Source organism: Quercus lobata, chromosome 2 (genome assembly GCF_001633185.2).
Source record: "Quercus lobata isolate SW786 chromosome 2, ValleyOak3.0 Primary Assembly, whole genome shotgun sequence".
Classification (NCBI taxonomy): domain Eukaryota; kingdom Viridiplantae; phylum Streptophyta; class Magnoliopsida; order Fagales; family Fagaceae; genus Quercus; species Quercus lobata.
Genome location: NC_044905.1, coordinates 94,592,508 through 94,614,069, shown reverse-complemented (window position 1 = coordinate 94,614,069; position 21,562 = coordinate 94,592,508). Strand labels below are relative to the sequence as shown.

Sequence of the window (21,562 nt, the reverse complement as noted above, 5' to 3'; positions counted from 1 at the left end):
AATTTAATTTACTCATTTTATAACGTACATATAAGATTTAAACAAAAATGCTGAATGAATACTTTTGAAAACCACGATAAATTAGAACTATTTTTGTGTATATTTTTTCACGCCATCAATAATTTAAATTAATATTTTTTTACATAAGTAATAATATAAACTAATAGTATCAAAATAGTGCTAATCAAAATTTGTTTAGATTATTAATGGTATGACAAAATTCAATTCAAGTAGAACTCCATGGTGGAGTTATCCTAAAAGCCCTAGGCCTCGTTTGGAAGGAGGGAATGAAATTGAATGGAAATGAATAAAAAGAATCATTTTAGAATATTTTTCATTTCCTTTGTTTGAGAGTTTTAATGGAGTAAATGGAAAACTCATCCCTTTGTTAGGGAGTTTAAGTGAGAGGGAATGGAATGGGTAGGAGAGAACACTCATTCCTTCCCCCCGAAATTGGGAGAAATGAGAGGGAATGAAATTAAATTTAATAATTTTTTTACTAAAACTCTCAAAATACCCTTATATATTCAACTCTTTATTTTAAAATATGGGTCTAATAGTAATAGTGTCATAAAATAATTCTATTTCATTCATTCCATGTTGCTCCCAAACAAGATTCCTTACATTCCATTCATTTTCATTCCTTTATTTTAAAACATCCAAACAAGGTTACTTAATTCCATTCGATTCCATTCTTTTCCATTCATTTCTCTTACTTAAATACATTTCATTCATTTCCATTCCCTTATGATCATTATATTCTATTCCATTCCCTTCCCTTCCCTTATGAACTCCCAAATGGAGCCTAAAGGATACTAAACCAATAACCAGATTATATCACAGATAATCTAATGTGACTCGGCATCTAGTGAAGTGAAAAGTGAAAGCATTATTAGTATAAATTGGGTGACAATGGTGTAACTTTGTAACCACCCCATTAAAACAGAACATTAACATTACAATGATAAATTACACTTTATTCAAGATACAATTGATAGATATGATAAAAATTATTTACTCTTGGCACCAAAACTGAGAGCCAAACCTCACTACATGAAAGGATACAATTTTATTAACTAAGGTAAAACAGACTAGGAAGATATCTGATACTCGCCCATGTTGCCTGTAAGATGTCGGATACTTCTCTATATCATTCATACTTCTCTATATCATTCCTGTAAGGCACCTGACTGCCACCTTCCTATGGGAGCTACTTCCCAGCTAAAAACATATCGGCATGCTGCTCTAAGTATTCTTTGCTGTTCATCTCAGTTAATCTGCATTAATTGGTGGTGTCAATCAGCACTTACAGCAGGAAGACGATTATGACATTGTATAAACTACTCCACAAAACAGAAAAGCAAAAGAATAGCTATGTTGAAACATTGTTGCTTTGATTGCATAAATACAAATTGCAGTACAATTTTGGTCTATAAAAGCATATTGCATGAAGGAAATCAGGTTGCCGCTAAGTCAGGTGCATACGCAAGAAATGGTAATCATGATATTAGAATGGAAGAAAAAAGACAGTTCCCAACTCTGCATTAAATGATTAAGGTCATGTACGATCTCTACTCAACCACATTAAAAGAAATTTAAAAGGAAAAAAGAAAAAGAAAAAGGGACCGATGCTATAGTTAAAATCCAGAGGGCACTGTACCTACTAACGGTGCGGTCTTTTGCAAATCCCAGTTCATTGTCCACACAAAGGTCAAAATCATCAACTTTCCTTGATCTTGAAGAAGTTCTAGGTGCCCTGTGTTGAGCATCAGAAATTGTCACTATCCTCTCGAAAAGTTCTTGAGGACTCCCCTCAGCTGTACACAACAGTCTGCCCTTGTTCTCATACATTACCTTTGGTGGCAAGAGTAAAAGAAATAGTTCAATTTTAGCTACTCATCAGAAGAAGAAGAAGATAAACATGGAAAATTCCAAGCTGTATAGTGTAAATACAATGGCCTTGCCAGAGAGATGCTCAAGTTCAAATATTTTCACACGATTTTTTAAAATCTCAATTTCAGGTTATGGCCTTTCAAGTAATAGAAATTCTTTGGAATTGGTATTCAAGAAAGGGTATTCATCCTTCTTTTTTCTTCCCCCAGCGTTTCAGTGAATTATCAGCTTCTTTACCTAACTCTGCCTGTGTTTGTAACTTTGTGCTTAGTGGCATATATTTCGTCCACAGCGTGTTCCAGATAACTCTGCCTATGTTTGTGCTTAGTGGCATATATTTAGTCCACAGCCAGTTCAAAAGCCAGGTAAAGGATGGTTGCAGTAGGTCGGCAGCCAGCGTAAAATTTAGTCACTCTTATGAACATCCCCTATTCATGTGGCCGACCCAATCTAATCTGTCGAGGATCCATAACCTACTCCAAATTTTGAGACTAAGGCTTTGTTGTATCAGCTTCGTTATCTCGGTAAAGGATTCTTTAAAGTCTAAGGGCATCATCAGTTCATCATTACTGATGGTAATATTGCATTTATATAAATTTTGTTCCTAAAAAGAAAAATAGGCGGAAAGTAATTAAAGGAACAAGAAGTCATAAGAAAAAACCATGATGACTAACAGAGAGATTGAACTCAAATTTTATTTTCATATACAACCACTATGAGCAAGTAGAGCCTTTTTTCTTTACTTTTTTGTTTAGTCCATACAAAGAAAGAGTTACTTTTCTACATTCATGACATGCCTAGAAGGTAGAAGCAACTCACGAAAGTTAGCTTTGATTGCTTCTAAAACAATATCTGTTGTTCTACTTGGGACTCAAGACTTTTGCAATTCTTAATTGCTATGGGTCCTTTCTTCCTTTTTTTTTTTTTTTTTTTTTTTTTTTTTTTTTTTTTTCGAGAGCTTTTCATCTTCCCCACAACTTACAATAATTAGTTTTTCCAAATTACTATGTTGGAGAAAGGACCATGTTTGACAATAAACTGAAAGAGCTGGCTGCAAGTGGCAAACATATTTAATCTGTGACATGAGGATGACCAAATAGCTGAAGCCAAGTTTTCTCAAGTCTAACCTAGTATATGAAGTCCAACTTTTAGTAATATAATATTTAGAAAGGCCGAAACAGTTGAGAACAATTGGGGCATACATCAACAAGAGTGACAAACCGATATGCTGCTGTCCTATTGTGTAGTCCAAGAATTGGGACACCTTCCAATGCCAGGGTATGGAATTTCTCTGCAAAACAAAAATGAATAATGTTACATATGAATAAATTCCAACCCGCACACACACAATATGCACCCAAGAATGACACTTCAGACATCTAGAAAGCATAAAGATGTTTGAAACTTGACATTTTGGTAGCTACAAGCTACGATATATCCTATGCCAAATTGGATATTAAAAGCATAAAGAAAACCACTTTTAGAGGAAAAGAAAACACCAAATTTAATTAATTGTTTTTTCAAAGAAGGTTAAGGAAAAGTAATTTGAAGATTTAGAAAGAAATAAGCATTAAAATTTATCTATGAATGTTCAGTTGTATGTTTTGTGTGTAACCACTCTCCTGTTCAATAATACAGTCATTTTTTCTGACAGTTATCAATTAAATTATATTCCTGATCTATAACATGCAACTAATCTCAGTTAAAAATAGCGATATCCAACTATTTTGAATTGGATACTAAAAGCATAAAGAAAACCACTTTTAGAGGAAAAGAAAACACCAAATTTAATTAATTGTTTTTTCAAAGAAGGTTAAGGAAAAGTAATTTGAAGATTCAGAAAGAAATAAGCATTAAAATTTATCTATGAATGTTCATTTGTATGTTTTGTGTGTAACCACTCTCCTGTTCAATAATACAGTCATTTTTTATGACAGTTATCAATTAGATTATATTCCTGATCTATAACACGTAACTAATCTCAGTTAAATATAGCGATATTCAACAATTTTGAATTGGCTATACATATATCCTAACAAGCACATCAAAATCCAGAAAGCTAAGATCTGACTTACTGAACAATCCAAAATAATCTGCAGCTCCAAGTGGTCTGTCACAAAGTTCCTCAAAAGGAAAATATGCGCATCCATTAGCACCAAGAGGAACCTAACAATATTAATTATTTTAAGAAAGGGTTTAAGAAAAATTTGACCAAGTACATGCTCTGCATAAGCCATTGCACAATATAACTTAGCAGATACCTGCAACGTCCTTCCCATTACTACTTCAACCTCTTGTGGACTAGCTGTGTGCTCCCCAATCAATTGCTGGAACTTTTGCTTGAGAAAGCCAGACATGTCTTTGCCAATAAAGTAGAATCCTTGCTCTGCCTGCAATTCAAGGCAAACATGAAAAGTTAGAAATCTATAGTAAATAGGAATTAGCGGCTGAATATGCAGACAAAACTTTATATATACATATAACCAAGCTGATATCATACCGAAGTCATCTTCCGATAGTCTACTGACGAACCAATTTGATGAACTATACATCGTTCCTACACAATATAATTTTAAAATTTAGCATGTTAATACTAAAACAACAAGAAGAAAGCCTCATTCCTGAAACTTTGGAAAAATGCTACTCTTTCGAGTCTTTGCTTTCTCATATATATAAACAAATGCATAATCAGACCATCGCTTCCTTAAAAATCACAGGCATAAGTGGGGAATTGCACACACAAACTCAAAAGAAAACTTTCGGTCACAAAACAAGTGGCTTGGCATGAATTTAAAGTTTTTTGAAAGTTAAAAATCAATGCAAAAGCTTCTTTTTGAGCAAAATATATGCCAAGCTCACATGGATTAAGCTATCTAATCACCAATCTTTACGAGATAACATCAATATACGCACCTTCAAAGTAGCAATGAAGGGTAGAAAAAGATCCCTCTGCAGTCCGCCTTCATAGAGGTTATCAGGAGCACGATTTGAGGTGGAGACAAGAATCTGTACTTACCTCCCACCACAAACACAAACATACGATTGTTATGTTTTCTTTCAGAATAAATGTACAAGTTAATAAATTGTAGAGCAAAGAACACAAGAAAACAGAGGCAATTAAACTACTTACAACACCATTGCTGAATAGCTGTCTAAACAAACGGTTTAGTATCAATGCATCAGCAACGTCAGTCACCTATGGGGAGCCACATTGCAAAGGAAATCAGGATATTTATAAAATTACAAAGCAATTGGATGTGATATACAGAGGCAACTTTTTTATGATAAGTATGATATACAGACGCAACTATATGACAACTAGTAGTATTTTACCATAAATTCATCAAGACATAATAAAATTGCTTCATCAGATATTTCATCGGCAACAGCTTCAAGTGGATCTGCCACACCCCTGTGCTTCTGCAAAAAAAAAAAAAAAAAATACAAAATACAAAATCCATAACAAACTTCAAAATCTGCATAAGACTAGGTGCCATGTAAAAACTAGAGTGAATGAGATGAACTCTGGACCGGAAGTGATAACAAATTTCACAATGTCTTCGTAAGAGACAAAATTTGTGGGTCTAACTAACCTAAAAGATTTAGCTTTCTAGACCAATTTCTCAAACTACCAATAAGATAAGGCTGAAAGGACCAAAGAAGAAAAATAGTTCATCAATATGCATGCCAGTTAGAGGTTTAAAACAGCCTGGCCTGTAAGCCTTTTGATATTAACCATCCAAGAGATTGCTCACTGACCCATTGTATGTTCTGCCCTTTTTGAAAATTATCTAAACTAGTAGTGGCGGGACTACCTGACAGTTTACTAGAAAAATATATATCAGCTTCAGGAAACTTAGAGCTAAGTATGAAAAATATTTTTTATTTTTTTGATTTTTATGTAAGCACAAAAAATAAAATCTTTATTGAAAATAAATTTTCTTAAATTTATGAAGGGCTTTACTAATGTATGCCCCCATTTTAGGAAACTTTTTATGGAAAAATGAAAAAGTTATTAACTTTTTTGATAGGTTTTTCAATTCCCCATAAAATGTTTCCAAAAATGGATGATTAATGTATGCCCTAAGGGCATACATTAACAAGACCCATTTATGAAACCAAATTAAAACATATCTGGAATCTTACTTGCAAGCGGCTATGAACATTTAACATAAAGTCATGAAAATGGATCCTTTTTTTCCTCCAACTAGAGGGCCTGACAAAGGGGAAATTGAGTAATATCAGATAAATCCAGTAATAATGGTGATAAGTCAGAGTTGAAATCAAGAGAATTAAGATTAATAACATCTATCTCAAGGCCATATAGCCTTTACACATGCTCTTATTAGGAATGTTTCTAAATCTTTCTGAATGACAGATGCATAACAACAAGGAAGCCAAAAACCGTAACAGATCAAATCCGCATATCAAACTTACAATTGATCAAAAAACAGGTCCATCAACATAGTTTTTCCAGTCCCTACTCCTCCAAAAAGATATAGACCCTTGACAGGTGAATATGAAGATTGGGGTATGAATCGAGACCACAACCACCTACTCCTGTATACAAACAAATTAGTGACTAATTGGCAAATGGGTATTTTTTTTTTTAAAAAAAAAAAAAAATTCTATAGCCGAAGTATATTCAGAATAAAATAAAGAACTTGTCTGTGCTAACAGAATATCATAACAAAATGGAAGATTTACCTTCCAGCTTTTTCAGAAGCCGAATACCTATCCAACCGGCAGGCATCAGCAGAAGCAACAAGCTCATCATATAGTCTCTGAAGTTCTCGTAAGGTGTCTACCTGCAAAAACACTCTTAGATCCATTCAACTAGGAAAACCATAGCAGATATGAAAGTAATTGCCTTAGAACAATGTACAAAGTCCATTAAGCTCTCAACCAATCTTACAGTATACTCACATCTAACAATATCTGTTATTAATGGCATACAATATTCAATTATCCAAAAATCAAATAATGTTATTTTTTCCCCCTCCTGATAAGTGAAGGTGTAAGGGAATGAACCCCTAACATTTCCCACCAATAAGGTGGTGATGTGCAACTAGACGAAAAAGTCCATTGGCTAATAACGGGAAAACTAAGCAAATAATAAGCTATACGATAGGCCAAGGTGAATTCAAAGTGTGCACTAATTCTCTGCAAAATCAGAATTTAGTCCTCAAAGAAGTTGACTAGAAGTAAAAGTACAATGCTCAAAATAGTTTACATAATTGAGGCATTCCTAAGCTTTAACCTTTCATTTCCCTAATTTTATGTCTCAAAACTGACACTCAAGCATGCAGGGCTGAAGTGTATAATACCTGGAAGCTATCGCCATCCACAAGTTCGCCAGCAGCAATTCTTCGTTCATACTCAACTAGAGGCCCTGCTCCATTCACATCTGCAGTTTAACCAAAAATAACCGAAATCATCAACAACAAAAAAAAGAGAAAAATTGAGTCAGAGTTCAATACAGTTTTGTTCATACAAGGGGATAAAAATTCAATTAATGATAACCAGAAATCAAAAGCAACCTGCATTTGTAACTTTAGCAGCATCAGCTGACATGGCTCTTGAGATCATAAATGTGAGGTATCGAAATCTATTGAATTCGGCATTGTTAGTAAATTTACAAACAGACCCAGTATTAGTCTCTATCAAATGCTTCCGGGTATTCACAAATCCACCCGAATAATTACATTTTTTATGCTGAAGAGACAATCGAGTGTGGCGAAGGGATCGGGCCAATGTTCTCATCTTCAATCCGAGGTCTCAATAGAAATTCCCAATAAACTTAAGCCACTCCAAGCCTCCAATCAAGAAGAGATTAAGGAGTGGTTTCAAACTTCAAAGAACCTTACAAATATACAGAGCCCCTAAAACAATAGCAGTAAAAATCCATTATTGAAACAGAACATATTCTTAGGTCCTTTCATAAACTAAAATAATACACAGAATAAGCCTTTCACGGTCATCACTATTATATTTACATAGAATCAGAATATGAAAATCACAGAAAAAAGGTACAAAATTTTACTAAAATAATAAACTTTAGGCCTTTTCAATGACAATAACAAGTACAGGATAATTATATCTTGATCAACGAAATCACTGACCATCTCTACAAAAACCCCATATTAAAATTTTTTTATTTAAAAAAAAAAAAAAAAAAAAAAACCATATCTATTAACAACAATTCATTACCAAAAACTACCATTCTTTTTTCCAATCTGCATGAAACCCAGCTCATAACAAATTGTTACAAAAACTATTATCTCAACTAAAGAAAAAAAAAATCTAGAACAATGGCATGAATCTTTTATTTTTAGAGAAATAAAGTAAAGAAAGTACCTAATATAAACGAGACTCCGATAAAACTGGAACTACCAAAAGAGTCTTGGGGGTTTCTTTGAATTCTTTGTGAGTTCTGAGAGATAAAGAATTATGTAGTACCTCGGAAGAATCAAATTAATCAATCCTCACACGTAGCAGTAACCGAGAATAGCAAAAACTAAAAACAACAAGTACAGCAACCTATGATTTCGGAGAGACCTCGAAAGAGTAGGAAGAGAAAAAAAAGAGTGTTTGTGTGTATGATCTGACTTCTGAGACACTCCGATGATTCTCCCAGTAGTTTTGAGTTTGGTCTTTTTTTTCTTTTTCTTTTTTTTTTTTGCCTTTTAAGTTTTTGGTATAATAAGAGGGGTTGGATTTAGCTTTACACGTTAGCTGTTGCTTGACCTGTAATGCAATAATATTGCAATTACTCACGTCACATGAATGTCAATTACCACATGGCACATGCTATCTGTGTTTTTGTTACAAAAAATTATTATTATTATAGTACTATTAGAAAAGTATTTCTTGGAAAATTAAAATTTTGTTATAACAAAATCAAAATGAAGATTTTGATTTTTTTTTAAATTTTAGTGGGGCCCACTTTTGTACCATGCCGCAGGCCCTTTGCCACAATTTTTTAGCTATCATTTTTTGGAAGGTGGGGTCCACTATCTAGTTGGGGCCCTTTTTGCTCTTTTTCGGGTTTCAATCAAAAACCGGCAGTGGCGTGGCGTCTACTTGTTGCATATATTAAGAAAAATTGTAGGAAACCAATGTCACACATGTTGACTTGCCTTTTATATATATCTGATAAGTCTCTTTTTTTTTTTTCTCAAAAAAAAAAAAAAAAAATTAATTTTTCGATCACTGTTATTAGATATGGAATAGGATTTTAAAGATTAAAAAATATATGGATTTCAGATTTTTAAGTATATGGATCAGTAGTGATCAAGTATGAATTGAATTATTCAATTGGATTTGAGATTTTTAAATATGGGCAATGGTGATCAATTATATGGGTTGAATTGTCTTTAAAATGTCAACATCAAACAAGTGCAATTTCTTTTCTTATTAGTGGAGTTGGATGGTGAATGTACATATTGATGAGTTGTGACTTGTGAGTTCTCTTTAATTTATTTTAATATGCTAAGTTTATTAATAACTTGGAACTTTTCTAATTCCCGTGAACCTGTCATATGTTTTTTTGTTTTCTTTACTAAATTCTTAATTATAAAATAGAAAAATTAATGCATAAGGATTTGTCTAAGTAAACTTCTTTTTCTTTTTCTTTTAAGAATACTAATTATTTTAGCGCACATACGGAAAAAAGGAAGAATGTCTTAAAAAAACTAACAGTGGTGTATATTAAAAATGGCTTAACTCTTAGATATACAACACAAGTTTTAAACCTCTTTCACTCACACTCATTTTTCAATATGGGATTAACCCTTTTTTTTTTTTGAAAACTGTCTAAGTAAACTTAATACAATAAAACACTCTTAGTTTTACATTAAGGGTGTGTTTGGATACAACTTATTTTGCTGAAACTGAAAAATTATTATTGAAAGTACTGTAAATAAAGGTAAAAGTTAATTGAAATAGTACAATGAAGTCCATAAATAGTTCCAAAAAGTACATTAGGGCCTATGAATAGTAGCAAAAATAAGCTGAATAGTGAAATAATTTTAATTTTTAATTCTAACCCAAACACACAATAAGGTCCTATTTATTTTTTATTATCAATTTATGTACAACATTTTAACATTTTATCTTTCCCCTAGGTTGTCTAAGTGCTTTGAGCATGGTCATCTCTCATGTTCAAGGTCTAAATAAGAATTTATCTTATTTACATGATTTCTATATCAATAAGCAATAGATTCATTCAAATACATTGGAAGTTTAGAACTAAAATCAAAATATTACCCTTCTCAAAAAAAAAAAAAAAAAATGTTACATTTCTAAAAGCCCATTTATCAACTGTAAGGTTAAATTTAATCAACCATGTGTTGGCTTTATTCCATGACAAATTTGCTTGTAATACAACACTTAGAAACCCTGTATTTAGGTGGGAATTATGTAAGTGTAGTGTGTGAGAGAGTGTGAAGAAATGCTCAAGACTGTGCAGTGAAGTAGGGACTTGCGGCTGGATCTCGCGAGAGGTTCGTGGCTTGCAAGCCGCCAAAAGTTGCACACGCGCAGAGCATGCAGGGGAGCTGAACAGTCATGCCAGCTGGAGCACTACAGGACAAAAATCCAAACTGGCCATTCAGTTAGCTCGCGGCTTGAACTCGCGACTCAATCAAGTCGCGAGGTCAAGTCACCAGCCAATCCTGTTTTGAAAAAACTGACTCTTTGCATTCCATTCTCACACCAATATAAATGCCTCTCATTCCCATAAAATATGTGTGGCTGTTCAGAAAGAAAAACCCTAAGAAAGGTTTCTTCAAAACACTCACCCAATTAGAGAAAGCTACTCATTCTTAGAGAGAAATCTTTATAGTCTCTTCTCATTTCCTCTCTCATTATCATACCTATTGAGAGGAGATTTCTATCCAAACACTACCCACATCCATTTAGAGTGTTGAGTGTTTTTGGAGTTTTGGGAAGTATTGGAAGATGCCAAGGATGGCGGATGCTATGGATTATAGCGGAATCCGATAAGCTAGAAAAGAAAAAGGTTCGGCGCAACCTGGTTGGAGTAAGAAGCTTGGAGGGCTTAGGTACATCAGATAGATTAGGCTTGGAAGGTTTATTACTGTTCATGTATCCCAATTACATTTTCTAGTGGATTACTTACCGCTTGGAGGGCGGCGGAGAGGTTTTACGCCGAGGGCTTCGGTTTCCTCTTCGATAACACATCGTTGTGTTGTCCTTGTGTTGCATCTTTCTTCCCTTAATCTTTACCTTTTATTTTCTGCTGTAGATGTGATTTTAATTGACTTAGATTGTTTACCAATTCTATTTATAGCTTGTGTTAATTTTCTGCACACTTGTTGTTTGTCATAAAGCTTGAATTGATATTTTTGTTATTGGGGGTCTAAACGTTCAAGGGTGTTTTATACACTATTTGAACTTTCATCAACAATTAGTTATTTAGTTTTAGGGGAAATAAAAGATTTTTTCATTTTTACAATTTGTTTATTTTTCAAAAAATAATTTTTAGTGGTTAAGAGTCTTATAATTCAACTAGTTAGCACCTTCTAGTATATTCATGAGATTTATAATCCAAATCCCTCGTCTTCTATTGTAGTTACTGAATTATTATAAATAACTCTTTAGGGGAAGATGTTTTTGAAAATAAATTCACGGCATATTCTAAATTCAAAACCACTTAACTCTTTACATTATCCTTTCACCAAAAAAAAAAAAAAATACTAAGAACAATTAATGCATAAGGATTTATCTAAGTAAACTTATATATATATATATATATATATATATATGTATGTATGTATATAGATAGATAGATAGAGGTTTCAAACCAAGACACAAATCGGTTTTTAGTGTAGACGGAGATTGAATCTCAGACCTCTTATTTAACTATCAGATACTTTACCAGTTGAGTTAACTGAAACCTACTTGTTTAAGTAAACTTAATACAATAAAATACTCTTAGTTTTACATTAAGGTCTTATTTATTTTAATTTATTTTTTATTATCAATTTATGTACATGATTTTAAAATTTTATTTTTCCTTAATAAAATTTACATTTTAATAATTTATTTTTTAAAGGTGAGAATGACGTTAAGTCATCATGCCTCTTTAGCCTTGGGGTTGCCCAAGTGCTCCAAGCATGGTCATCTCTCATGTATAAGGCCCAAATTATAATTTCTTTCATTACATGATTTTTGTGGGGCCCAAATGATTTATGGGCCAGGCCCATCTACCCGGGGAGAATCCAAAGGCCCAAGCCGAGGAGGGCTATGGCCTAAACTCGACAAGATAGCCTATGGATACCGCCGAGGGCAATTCAGTCCTCGGCAGACCCAAAATCCTCCCAGAATGAGGGGTAAAAACGGTATAGGACTGAAACTTGGAAGAAAGATCTAAAATATCTAAAATATCCAGGGAAAGCTGCCCTTACTGCCATTTAATACTCTTAACCTGACATAGCCGCATTCTTTGGCTTTTACAACCACCCCCAACGACTTTGGGTATAGGCTGATGGGACAAGTATCAGCCTTGGAAATGTTGACCCTATACGTGGACGAAAGACAGTGAACACAGGCGAGTATAAAAGGAAAAATCAGTAACCTAGAGAGGGGGCTGGGGAAAAATGGCCAAAATCCAGAGCCTCCCAGCCCACCTCCAGGAGAAAGACTCCATGGGTGAAGATAACCTAGACACGCACGAATACCACGAAAAACCCACCGCTTGGTGACTAAGGCCTAGCCTTTCAAACCCACGCTCTACAAATGATATTATTTGGGCCCTTTTTACGTGCGAACCCGACACTGTTACGGTCCGCCACGAATCGTGTCCTTACAATTGGCGCCGTCTGTGGGAAAGGCTTGTGTGTTGGTATAGAAGGTGGGTCGATAGAGTTTCTTTGTTATTTCTAACCGTTGGTTATAGAATTCTAGTATAAAGTTCTGCTAGGGGCTACGTTTCTTGACTAGGGGCTTGGCTGAGGAGCTAACTCCCTTAAAGCCAAGGTCCCCCGTAAAGAGCAAACTAGGCACTTGGTAGCGTTAATCGTATGGATAAATTCTAGGAGCTTGGCTGAGGAGCTAACTCCCCTAAAGCCAAGATCCCACACAAAGAGAAAACTAGGTTTTGGACAGAACCAAGGTATTGCATAGTCCTCGGACTCAAGCCTATGGGGAAACCAACTACCTGGGATGTGGAAAACTAGGTTTTGGACAGAACCAAGGCATTGCATGGTCCACGGACTCAAGCCTATGGGGAAACCAACTACCTGGATGAGGAAAACTAGGTTTTGGACAGAACCAAGGCATTGCATAGTCCTCGGACTCAAGCCTATGGGGAAACCAACTAACTGGATGTGGAAACTAGGTTTTGGACAGAACCAAGGCATTGCATAGTCCTCGGACTCAAGCCTATGGGGAAACCAACTACCTGGATGTGGAAAACTAGGTTTTGGACAGAACCAAGGCATTGCATAGTCCACGGACTCAAGCCTATGGGGAAACCAACTACCTGGATGTGGAAAACTAGGTTTTGGACAGAACCAAGGCATTGCATAGTCCTCGGACTCAAGCCTATGGGGAAACCAACTACCTAGATGTGGAAAACTAGGTTTTGGACAGAACCAAGGCATTGCATAGTCCTCAGACTCAAGCCTATGGGGAAACCAACTACCTGGATGTGGAAAACTAGGTTTTGGATAGAACCAAGGCATTGCATAGTCCTCGGACTCAAGCCTATGGGGAAACCAACTACCTGGATGTGGAAAACTAGGTTTTGGACAGAATCAAGGCATTGCATAGTCCTCAGACTCAGCCTATGGGAAAACCAACTACCTGGATGAGGAAAACTAGGTTTTGGACAGAACCAAGGCATTGCATAGTCCTCGGACTCAAGCCTGTGGGAAAACCAACTACCTGAATGAGGAAATCTAGGTTTTGGACAGAACCAAGGCATTGCATAGTCCTCGGACTCAAGCCTGTGGGAAAACCAACTACCTGGATGAGGAAAACTAGGTTTTGGACAGAACCAAGGTATTGCATAGTCCTCGGACTCAAGCCTGTGGGAAAACCAACTACCTGGATGAGGAAAACTAGGTTTTGGACAGAACCAAGGCATTGCATAGTCCTCGGACTCAAGCCTATGGGGAAACCAACCGTTTAAAAAAAAACTATGGCACATAAACCTCAAAATCCATCCGAAGAGAACTCCTCGTTAACAGTTGGGTTAATCCCTTAATTGCACGAATTCCCCGGTCTACCCTCTGATCCCCAGTATCAAAGGGGTTGATACGATACGGTGCAATGTATTACCCAAAAGCACAATCAAAGTCCCTCGCTACTCGGCCACCCTCTCGGACGAATTATTTCGAGTTTATCGTTCTCGGACATTGGTCTAGCATGCATCGCGCAGCACTCAGCGGTTATCCCGGTTAGTTCCAAGAGTTTAATTTATTAAGGATTACCCTTGTTATACTTGATAACATTTGTGAGTTTAAACCAGTAGGAATTTGCGTTAAGGCATTTTTCTGCCTGGAATATCATTAAGGGCAAGCTTACATTTAATATTCATGCACAAAGTAGTTGTTGCAGAGAAGAAAAGTATGTATAAAGAAATAAACACATCTTTTATTAAGACAAAGGAACAGTACAGTGTACAATGAAAAGCTGAAACAAGTTTACATTAAAACTAACTACGTAAGTAAAGAAAAATACAAGAGAGTGAAGATAAAGCCGAGGAGGTAGCACAGAGGAGAGGTTGGCTACTACTTCGAGACCTTATTCCTCCTCAATGCTTTTGCACGCCCATAACTCAGGCAGCAAAAGAACCCAACTTGAGCCTCACACCGCTGAAGGAAAGGTGCAGGGAGCCGGAAGTTGAGGAGCCTTCACCAAAAATTTGCCTGCAACAAGGCAGAGGCGCTGATGGCGGAGAATCTTTCTTCTGACACACCAAAATTCTGGCATGAACAGAACCTGCTTCAGATTTTGACTAAAAGGGGGAGAAACACCCTTTCCCCTCTGTCGAAACGGAATGTTCCCTTGAATTTACGCCTCCTTTGCCCGTACCTCACTACTTTGAGTCTCAGGAGGACACGGCGCCTCCGTGGCGGATAGAGTTCCTTTTCCCCAACCCTCGTCACAAACATGATATACTAAGGGAGGAAACTGAAGGATTTGCGCGCAGGTAAGGCAACTTTCTCTCCTATTTATTTAAAAAGATAAGGTGGTGGCATTTAATTCACGCAGCGTCCCAAGAAACGCTACAGACAAAATGTCTCCGGTTTGATTTCCCACGCCATCTGCAACCATGAGATTAAAGGAGTCTCGTGAAGGCGCACCTCGAACACTGGGACGCCAAAAAGTACCGCGTGACCAAACACTACGGAAATACCTCTCAATTTGTGGGCCCAGTAAACTCGCGCCCCAGGCCCGTTCTGCATGGGGGCCCAGGGACAGAACCAAGGCCTTGCATGGTCCACGGACTCAAGCCTATGGGAAAACCAACTACCTGGATGAGGAAAATTACAAGTTTTGGACAGAACCAAGGCCTTGCATGGTCCTCGGACCCAAGCCTATGGGAAACCAAGTACAAAAAAGAAAAATTACAAGTTTTGGACAGAACCAAGGCCTTGCATGGTCCTCGGACTCAAGCCTATGGGGAAACCAAGTAAAAAAAAAAAAATTATTACAAGTCTTATAACTGCTCGGATGGGAAAAGTCCCCGGCTCAGATACTGTAAAATGTTAAGGCCAATAAAAGTGTTAGGATGATGGTGGGGCACTCCACTATTCGGTAGCCTAAGGGGGCTGTTCATTTTTGCGGATGATATGTCTTCGAACGATTACTTCCTACACCGCATAGAGCATCCAGTTTTAATCTCGACATTGTTTCAGGCAATTATCGTTATTCACAGGTACGCATTGCTAGTTCAAGCAATTCTGTTAAAGTTGTGGTGGCTTCTTTTTATTAGCAAGTATTTTGGCCTTAGTTGTCATCGATTCAAATGTTATATTATTGTGCTGAGCAGCGTTTGCAAATTTGTAAAAACATAGAGACAGAACATGCGAAGTAAAATAACAACAATTTTTATTAATATGAAAAATTATTACAACGTACAAAGAGGGACTCAAACAAGCCTATACAAAAGGTGAGCTGCCGAAGCAACACTAACATGCGCAGTACAGATAAGTAAACAGCCAGATGTCTTTTAAACTCGTCTTCAAAGTCTCTCCAATCTCTGCCTCAGTATTGCTCATATCGAAAGAAGAACCTTCTTTGGAAAAAGATGAAGGAGAAGGAAGAAGAATTTGAAGGAGAAGGAAGAAGAAGATGGAAGAGATGAATGAAGAAGATGGAGGACATGAGTAAAGAAGGAGGAGAATAAGAGAGAAGAGATGAAAAGAAAGAAAAAGGAGCAAAAGAGGAAGAAAGAAAAGCACCAGGATGGAACTGGTGTTGGGAAGACTAAGAAAGGGAGGCAAAAGGAGGCGCCAGTGAATGAAGAGAGGAAGAAGCAGGGGCACTTAGTCCCTGCCTCGATCCTGACTCCCAACACACTGGAGCCATATTAGGTATGCTCATGAGAGCGCGGTTGGTACTGATGATGGGTGTTCTCGACTCAGTCACGCCGAAAGTTTGACGTGACGAGTCCCTGCTTCGGATTTTGGTTGAAAGGAAGGTAAGACGAATCTTAAGCCTCCGCCATCCTTGCCCTGACCGAGCCATTTCGAGCTTTATTAGAACATGACGCTTTGAGGAGGGGTATAGCTTCTTTATCATTTGTTATGGTGAATGTACTGTGATTTAGTATATAACTACTGGGTTAAGTAAACGCTAAGGAAGGCAAAGGGTTTCAAATCTCAGAAAAATAAAAGGGTCTCTGCACGAAAGTAATAGCCTCCTACTTGTCTTCTTATAGGAAGGGTAAAACGGAAAGCATTAAATTCGTTCAGGTTTCCAAAAGAATCTGAAAACGAAGATGTGTCCGTTCCATTTCTCCGCCTCGTCAGACGAACCGTCGAATGTAAATGAGTCTCGTAAAGGGAAGTCATTAAAAGCGTGTTTTGAATAATCAAAGGACGAGAACGCGTCAGGAGTAAAATCAAAAAACGCCTCGTAGATCAGTATATTTCTTGGACAGATGGAAAACCGTCAGCATTAATGAAAGGCCGAATTAAAGGAGCCATCATAAAAGCTCGGCATTACCAAAACTCCCCTTTCCAACCAAGAGGTTGGACAGCCGAGTTTTGAGGGGCTATTGTGGGGCCCAAATGATTTATGGGCCAGACCCATCTACCCAGGGAGAATCCAAAGGCCCAAGCCGAGGAGGGCTATGGCCCAAGCTTGACAAGATAGCCTATGGATACCGCCGAGGGCAATTCAGTCCTCGGCAGACCCAAAGTCCCCCCAGAAAAAGGGGTAAAAACGGTATAGGACTGAAACTTGGAAGAAAGATCTAAAATATCTAAAATATTCAGGGAAAGCTGCTCTTACTGCCATTTAATACTCTTAACCTGACATAGCCGCATTCTTTGGCTTTTACAACCACCCCCAACGACTTTGGGTATGGGCTGATGGGACAAGTATCAGCCTTGGAAATGTTGACCCTATACGTGGACGAAGGACAGTGAACACAGGCGAGTATAAAAGGAAAAATCAGTAACCTAGAGAGGGGGCTGGGAAAAATGGCCAAAATCCAGAGCCTCCCAGCCCACCTCCAGGAGAAAGACTCCATGGGTGAAGATAACCTAAACACGCACGAATACCACGAAAAACCCACCGCCTGGTGACTAAGGCCTAGCCTTTCAAACCCACGCTCTACAAATGATATTGTTTGGGCCCTTTTTACGTGCGAACCCGACACTGTTACAGTCCGCCACGAATCGTGTCCTTACAATTTCTATAACAATAATCAATAGATTCATTCAAACACATTAGAAGTTTAGAACTAAAATCAAAATGTTACATTTCTAAAAACCTAATTATCAACAATTAGTTATTTAGTTTTAGGGAAAATAAAAGTTTTTTTCATTTTTAAAATTTGTTTCCTTTTCCAAAAAAAATTTTAGTGGTCAAGAATTTTGTAACTCAACTAGTTGACACATTTTACTATGTATACGACATTTAGGGTTCAATTCCCTCATCCCTGTTGTAATTACTAAATTATTTAAAAATAAAATACTTTTTTAGTGAAAGATGTTTTGAAAATAAATTCACAGCATATTCTAAATTCAAAACCACTAAATTCTTTAAATGATCTTTTCACAAAAAAAAAAAAAAAAAAAAACCCTTTTTAGATTAATATAGGTAATAATTCAATTTTAGAATAATTTGACATGTCCAAGTCTCCCCAAAAAGACTTTGCCATACAAGGATACAATAGTATAAATAGGATTTGAACAATGTTTTTTTTTTTTTTTTTTTGTATAAATTTAAATTTTTTTTAAGCATATATAAAAAATTTAAAAAAAAAAAATTGAGAGAAGCATTATAAATTATTAACTTCAATACAAACAATTTTGCTGTTCTTTTATTGGAGAAACAAACAGTATTATAGTGTATATATATATATATATATATATATCTATATATATAGATATATATAAGAATAAAAACAGTTCTTTTACTAAGGTAGTAGAGTGCCGAAACAATTTCTAGCTACATCCCAAAAATATTCCCTTATCCTTCTTTTAAAAAGGGTTGGATAAAATTTTGTTCCAGTTAGCATGGAACATGACATTATGTGATAAGGGATTTCATGTGAACAGTTTTTAGTCACCATCAAGGTATTAGAAAAATAGAAGGTAAAACTATTGTTTAAAAAATATAATAAACGTGAACGCTTGAAAATGACTTGGTCCCAAGGCTCTTAATTTTAAGATAAGAAGATACCTAAAAAAGGGGTGGAATAGTTGTTATTATATAATAAATGGATCTTAGTATTATTATTATTATTTTTATAGCAAGTAAAAATCATTTAGTAAATGAATGACAAAAAAACTATTATGTAAATCTAGACCATCTCTTGTGATTTTGTATAACAATTATAGTAAGCTCAAAAAAAAAAAAATTATAATATCTAATATGTTCATAATTTGATATTCTAAAACTTTGATCATATGAATTTGATCACGTTGTTCTTTCCTTAGGAATATTATGTTGGATTTTTTTTAATAATTTAATAATTGAGGGGTTGAGATTTAAATTCTAGATGTCTTATTTAAGAACATCAATAGATATCAAGATGAGCTGCAAGGCTCTTATCATGTTGGATCTTTATGTCATCTATCAAAGATAACACTATTTTTAGTCAATGATTTTTAATATGTTACGTTAGGAATAAATTTCATGAGAGAGAGAGAGAGATTCAATTGGTTATTGGTTAATTTAATCCTATTTACTAGAGAGGGAGAAGTGTTTTTACGGGGATAATATTCTCATAAAAGATGCTCTCCAATCCCTCATCCCTAAAAACTTGTGTGCAGTCCACCTCCACGTGAAAGGGAAAAAACATGCATATGATATGCATGATTCTCCTTAAGGGAAATAAATAGTTCAGAACCTAAAGAATCTAACATAACATTACAAAATTTATACTTATTGTTAATAAATAGAAAGTAGTAAATTATAATAAAAAAATCCTATACACAAACACTCAATTTCACACAAAAATATTACAATACGTTAAAATGGTCTATTATGAGTTTTTTTTAGAAGGTCTATTATGAGTTGGAAATAAAAAATGATGAATTTATATAAAAAGTATTTGGCAAAAAGTGTTGACCACTCATAGGTGACAACTTCAATATATTATGAAATTATGTATAAAATTGGATATATCATTTATTACTATATTTATTGAATTAGTATGTTTAAGACGCATATAGATACACTGTTGTGCTGGTACAACATTTTAAAATTTTAAGTAGATATGACATTTCCAGCATCTTCCATTTTAGCCAAAAAGTTCAGCATATGGTGGATACGACTTTTTTTACCATTCATATGGATACAACTTGGAAGCATATTCGGTGTACGTAAACGTCACTCTTAACTCCTACTGATTTTGAAAGAAAGAAAGAGTACTAAACATTACATCATATTCCTATCAAAAAAAAAAAAAAAAACATGGAAGCATAAGATAATGACCCTTCCAATGCCAAACATAAAGTGTGTTTTATGATTATTTTATTGCATGATTCAGGGGGGGTAAAAAAGATTAGTATTAAACATTACATCAACTGGGTACTACAGCTATGAGACCTGGGATCATAAAACAATATATTATCTTCAAAAGGCACATGACAAGCTGACGTAATTTAACTTAAAATACTCCAAAAGAATTAGAGAAATAATGATAATTAATCCCCAATTCCAAGTTTATGGTAAGCTTGGTCTGTATTCCAATTAACAACCCCAAGTAAAATATGTTTTAACTTCCCTATGAATATGATAGGCAAAATTTTGGACTTCTTGGCTGCCCTGGATTTCTAAATAACAACACCCAGTAACACATTTTTAACGCCCCTATCATAGACAAAATTCAGAGCATGATTATTGGTAAGGGCAAAGTTTTTCTTATAAATAGGTTTGGATGAACATTCTTCAAACAATTATGCAACCATTTATAAAAACCATTCACATATTTAGAATTTTATAATTCATTAAATTATATAAACAAGTCACATGATTCATTGAAAATAGGTCATGTGAGATGTGATTAAAACCATTTGCAATTTTGATGATCGTTTGAATCATCACTTAATAAGTTCAAAGACAACTTAATTTGCCCAAAATCCAATTTACCTTTTTGTTTTTAAATATTACAATGATTCTTTAGATCTTTTATTATGATTTTTATTGACTTTGATTTTATCTTAGTTTTGCTCAACTTTTAAAAAAAATGAACAACTTAGAATTCTAGCCCTTGTATTTGGGGTTGTTTTCAATATGGCTCCTTTGCATTTGAGATTTTTCATTTTGGTTTACCAAGTTTTATTTGAGTTTACAAATGACTAATCATTTCACATACGTGATTATATAAGTTGTTGAGAGAGAGAGAGAGAGAGAGAGAGAGAGAGAGAGAGAGAGAGAGAGAGAGAGAGAGAGAGAGAGAGAGAGAGAGAGAGAGAGAGAGAGAGAGAGAGAGAGAGAGAGAGAGAGAGAGAGAGAGAGCAACATCATTTTATTGCACCTAAAGCTAGATTAGTCAGGATATGGATGGCAAGACTATTTTGACAACAAAACCAAATTTGGTAGGTCAAAATGAAAAATCTAAGACTTAAGAGAGCAAAATGAAACAACCTTCACAATTCCGTTCTTTAATTTCATCTCTACAACTCCTAAAGCTAGATTAGTCAGGATATGGATGGCAAGACTATTTTGACAACAAAACCAAATTTGGTAGGTCAAAATGAAAAATCTAAGACTTAAGAGAGCAAAATGAAACAACCTTCACAATTCCGTTCTTTAATTTCATCTCTACAACTCCTTGTTTATTGGACTAGGGTTGGTTTGATAAGTTGGGAAAAATCTTCTAAAAGTCATCCATGCTATTGCCACTCTTAGACCCAAGACAAAAGTTTATTAGCAAGACTAGTTTCTTGCTGTTGATTGAAAGGTATCATTTTCTCTTAGTTTTCTCTCTTTTGCCTTTCAATTTGCCTCAAATTTC

The 21,562-nt window shown here is 35.4% G+C and overlaps 1 protein-coding gene across 1 annotated transcript; it reads right to left on the bottom strand.

The window, feature by feature from the left end:
- Positions 1-902: 902 nt before the first annotated feature.
- Positions 903-8,449, bottom strand: LOC115977312 (AFG1-like ATPase). Its single transcript, XM_031099097.1, has 15 exons — positions 8,251-8,449; positions 7,434-7,775; positions 7,221-7,300; positions 6,601-6,701; positions 6,331-6,453; positions 6,040-6,109; positions 5,227-5,313; positions 5,024-5,089; positions 4,807-4,899; positions 4,394-4,450; positions 4,155-4,283; positions 3,969-4,059; positions 3,096-3,184; positions 1,661-1,854; positions 903-1,277 (listed from the first exon to the last, which is right to left on the bottom strand). The coding sequence occupies exons 2-15, from the start codon at positions 7,654-7,656 to the stop codon at positions 1,211-1,213; spliced, it is 1,470 nt and encodes a 489-aa protein (XP_030954957.1). The 5' UTR covers positions 7,657-7,775; positions 8,251-8,449; the 3' UTR covers positions 903-1,210.
- Positions 8,450-21,562: the final 13,113 nt, after the last annotated feature.

Bases quoted from the DNA above. Each gene is read 5' to 3' on its own strand.
- LOC115977312 (XM_031099097.1), bottom strand. From the start codon at position 7,656: ATGAGAACATTGGCCCGATCCCTTCGCCACACTCGATTGTCTCTTCAG. The intron at 7,301-7,433 runs GTTGCTTTTGAT...GTTAAACTGCAG, and splicing joins TGCTAAAGTTACAAATGCAG to ATGTGAATGGAGCAGGGCCT. The intron at 6,110-6,330 runs GTAAGTTTGATA...CCCCTTTGTCAG, and splicing joins GACCTGTTTTTTGATCAATT to GCCCTCTAGTTGGAGGAAAA.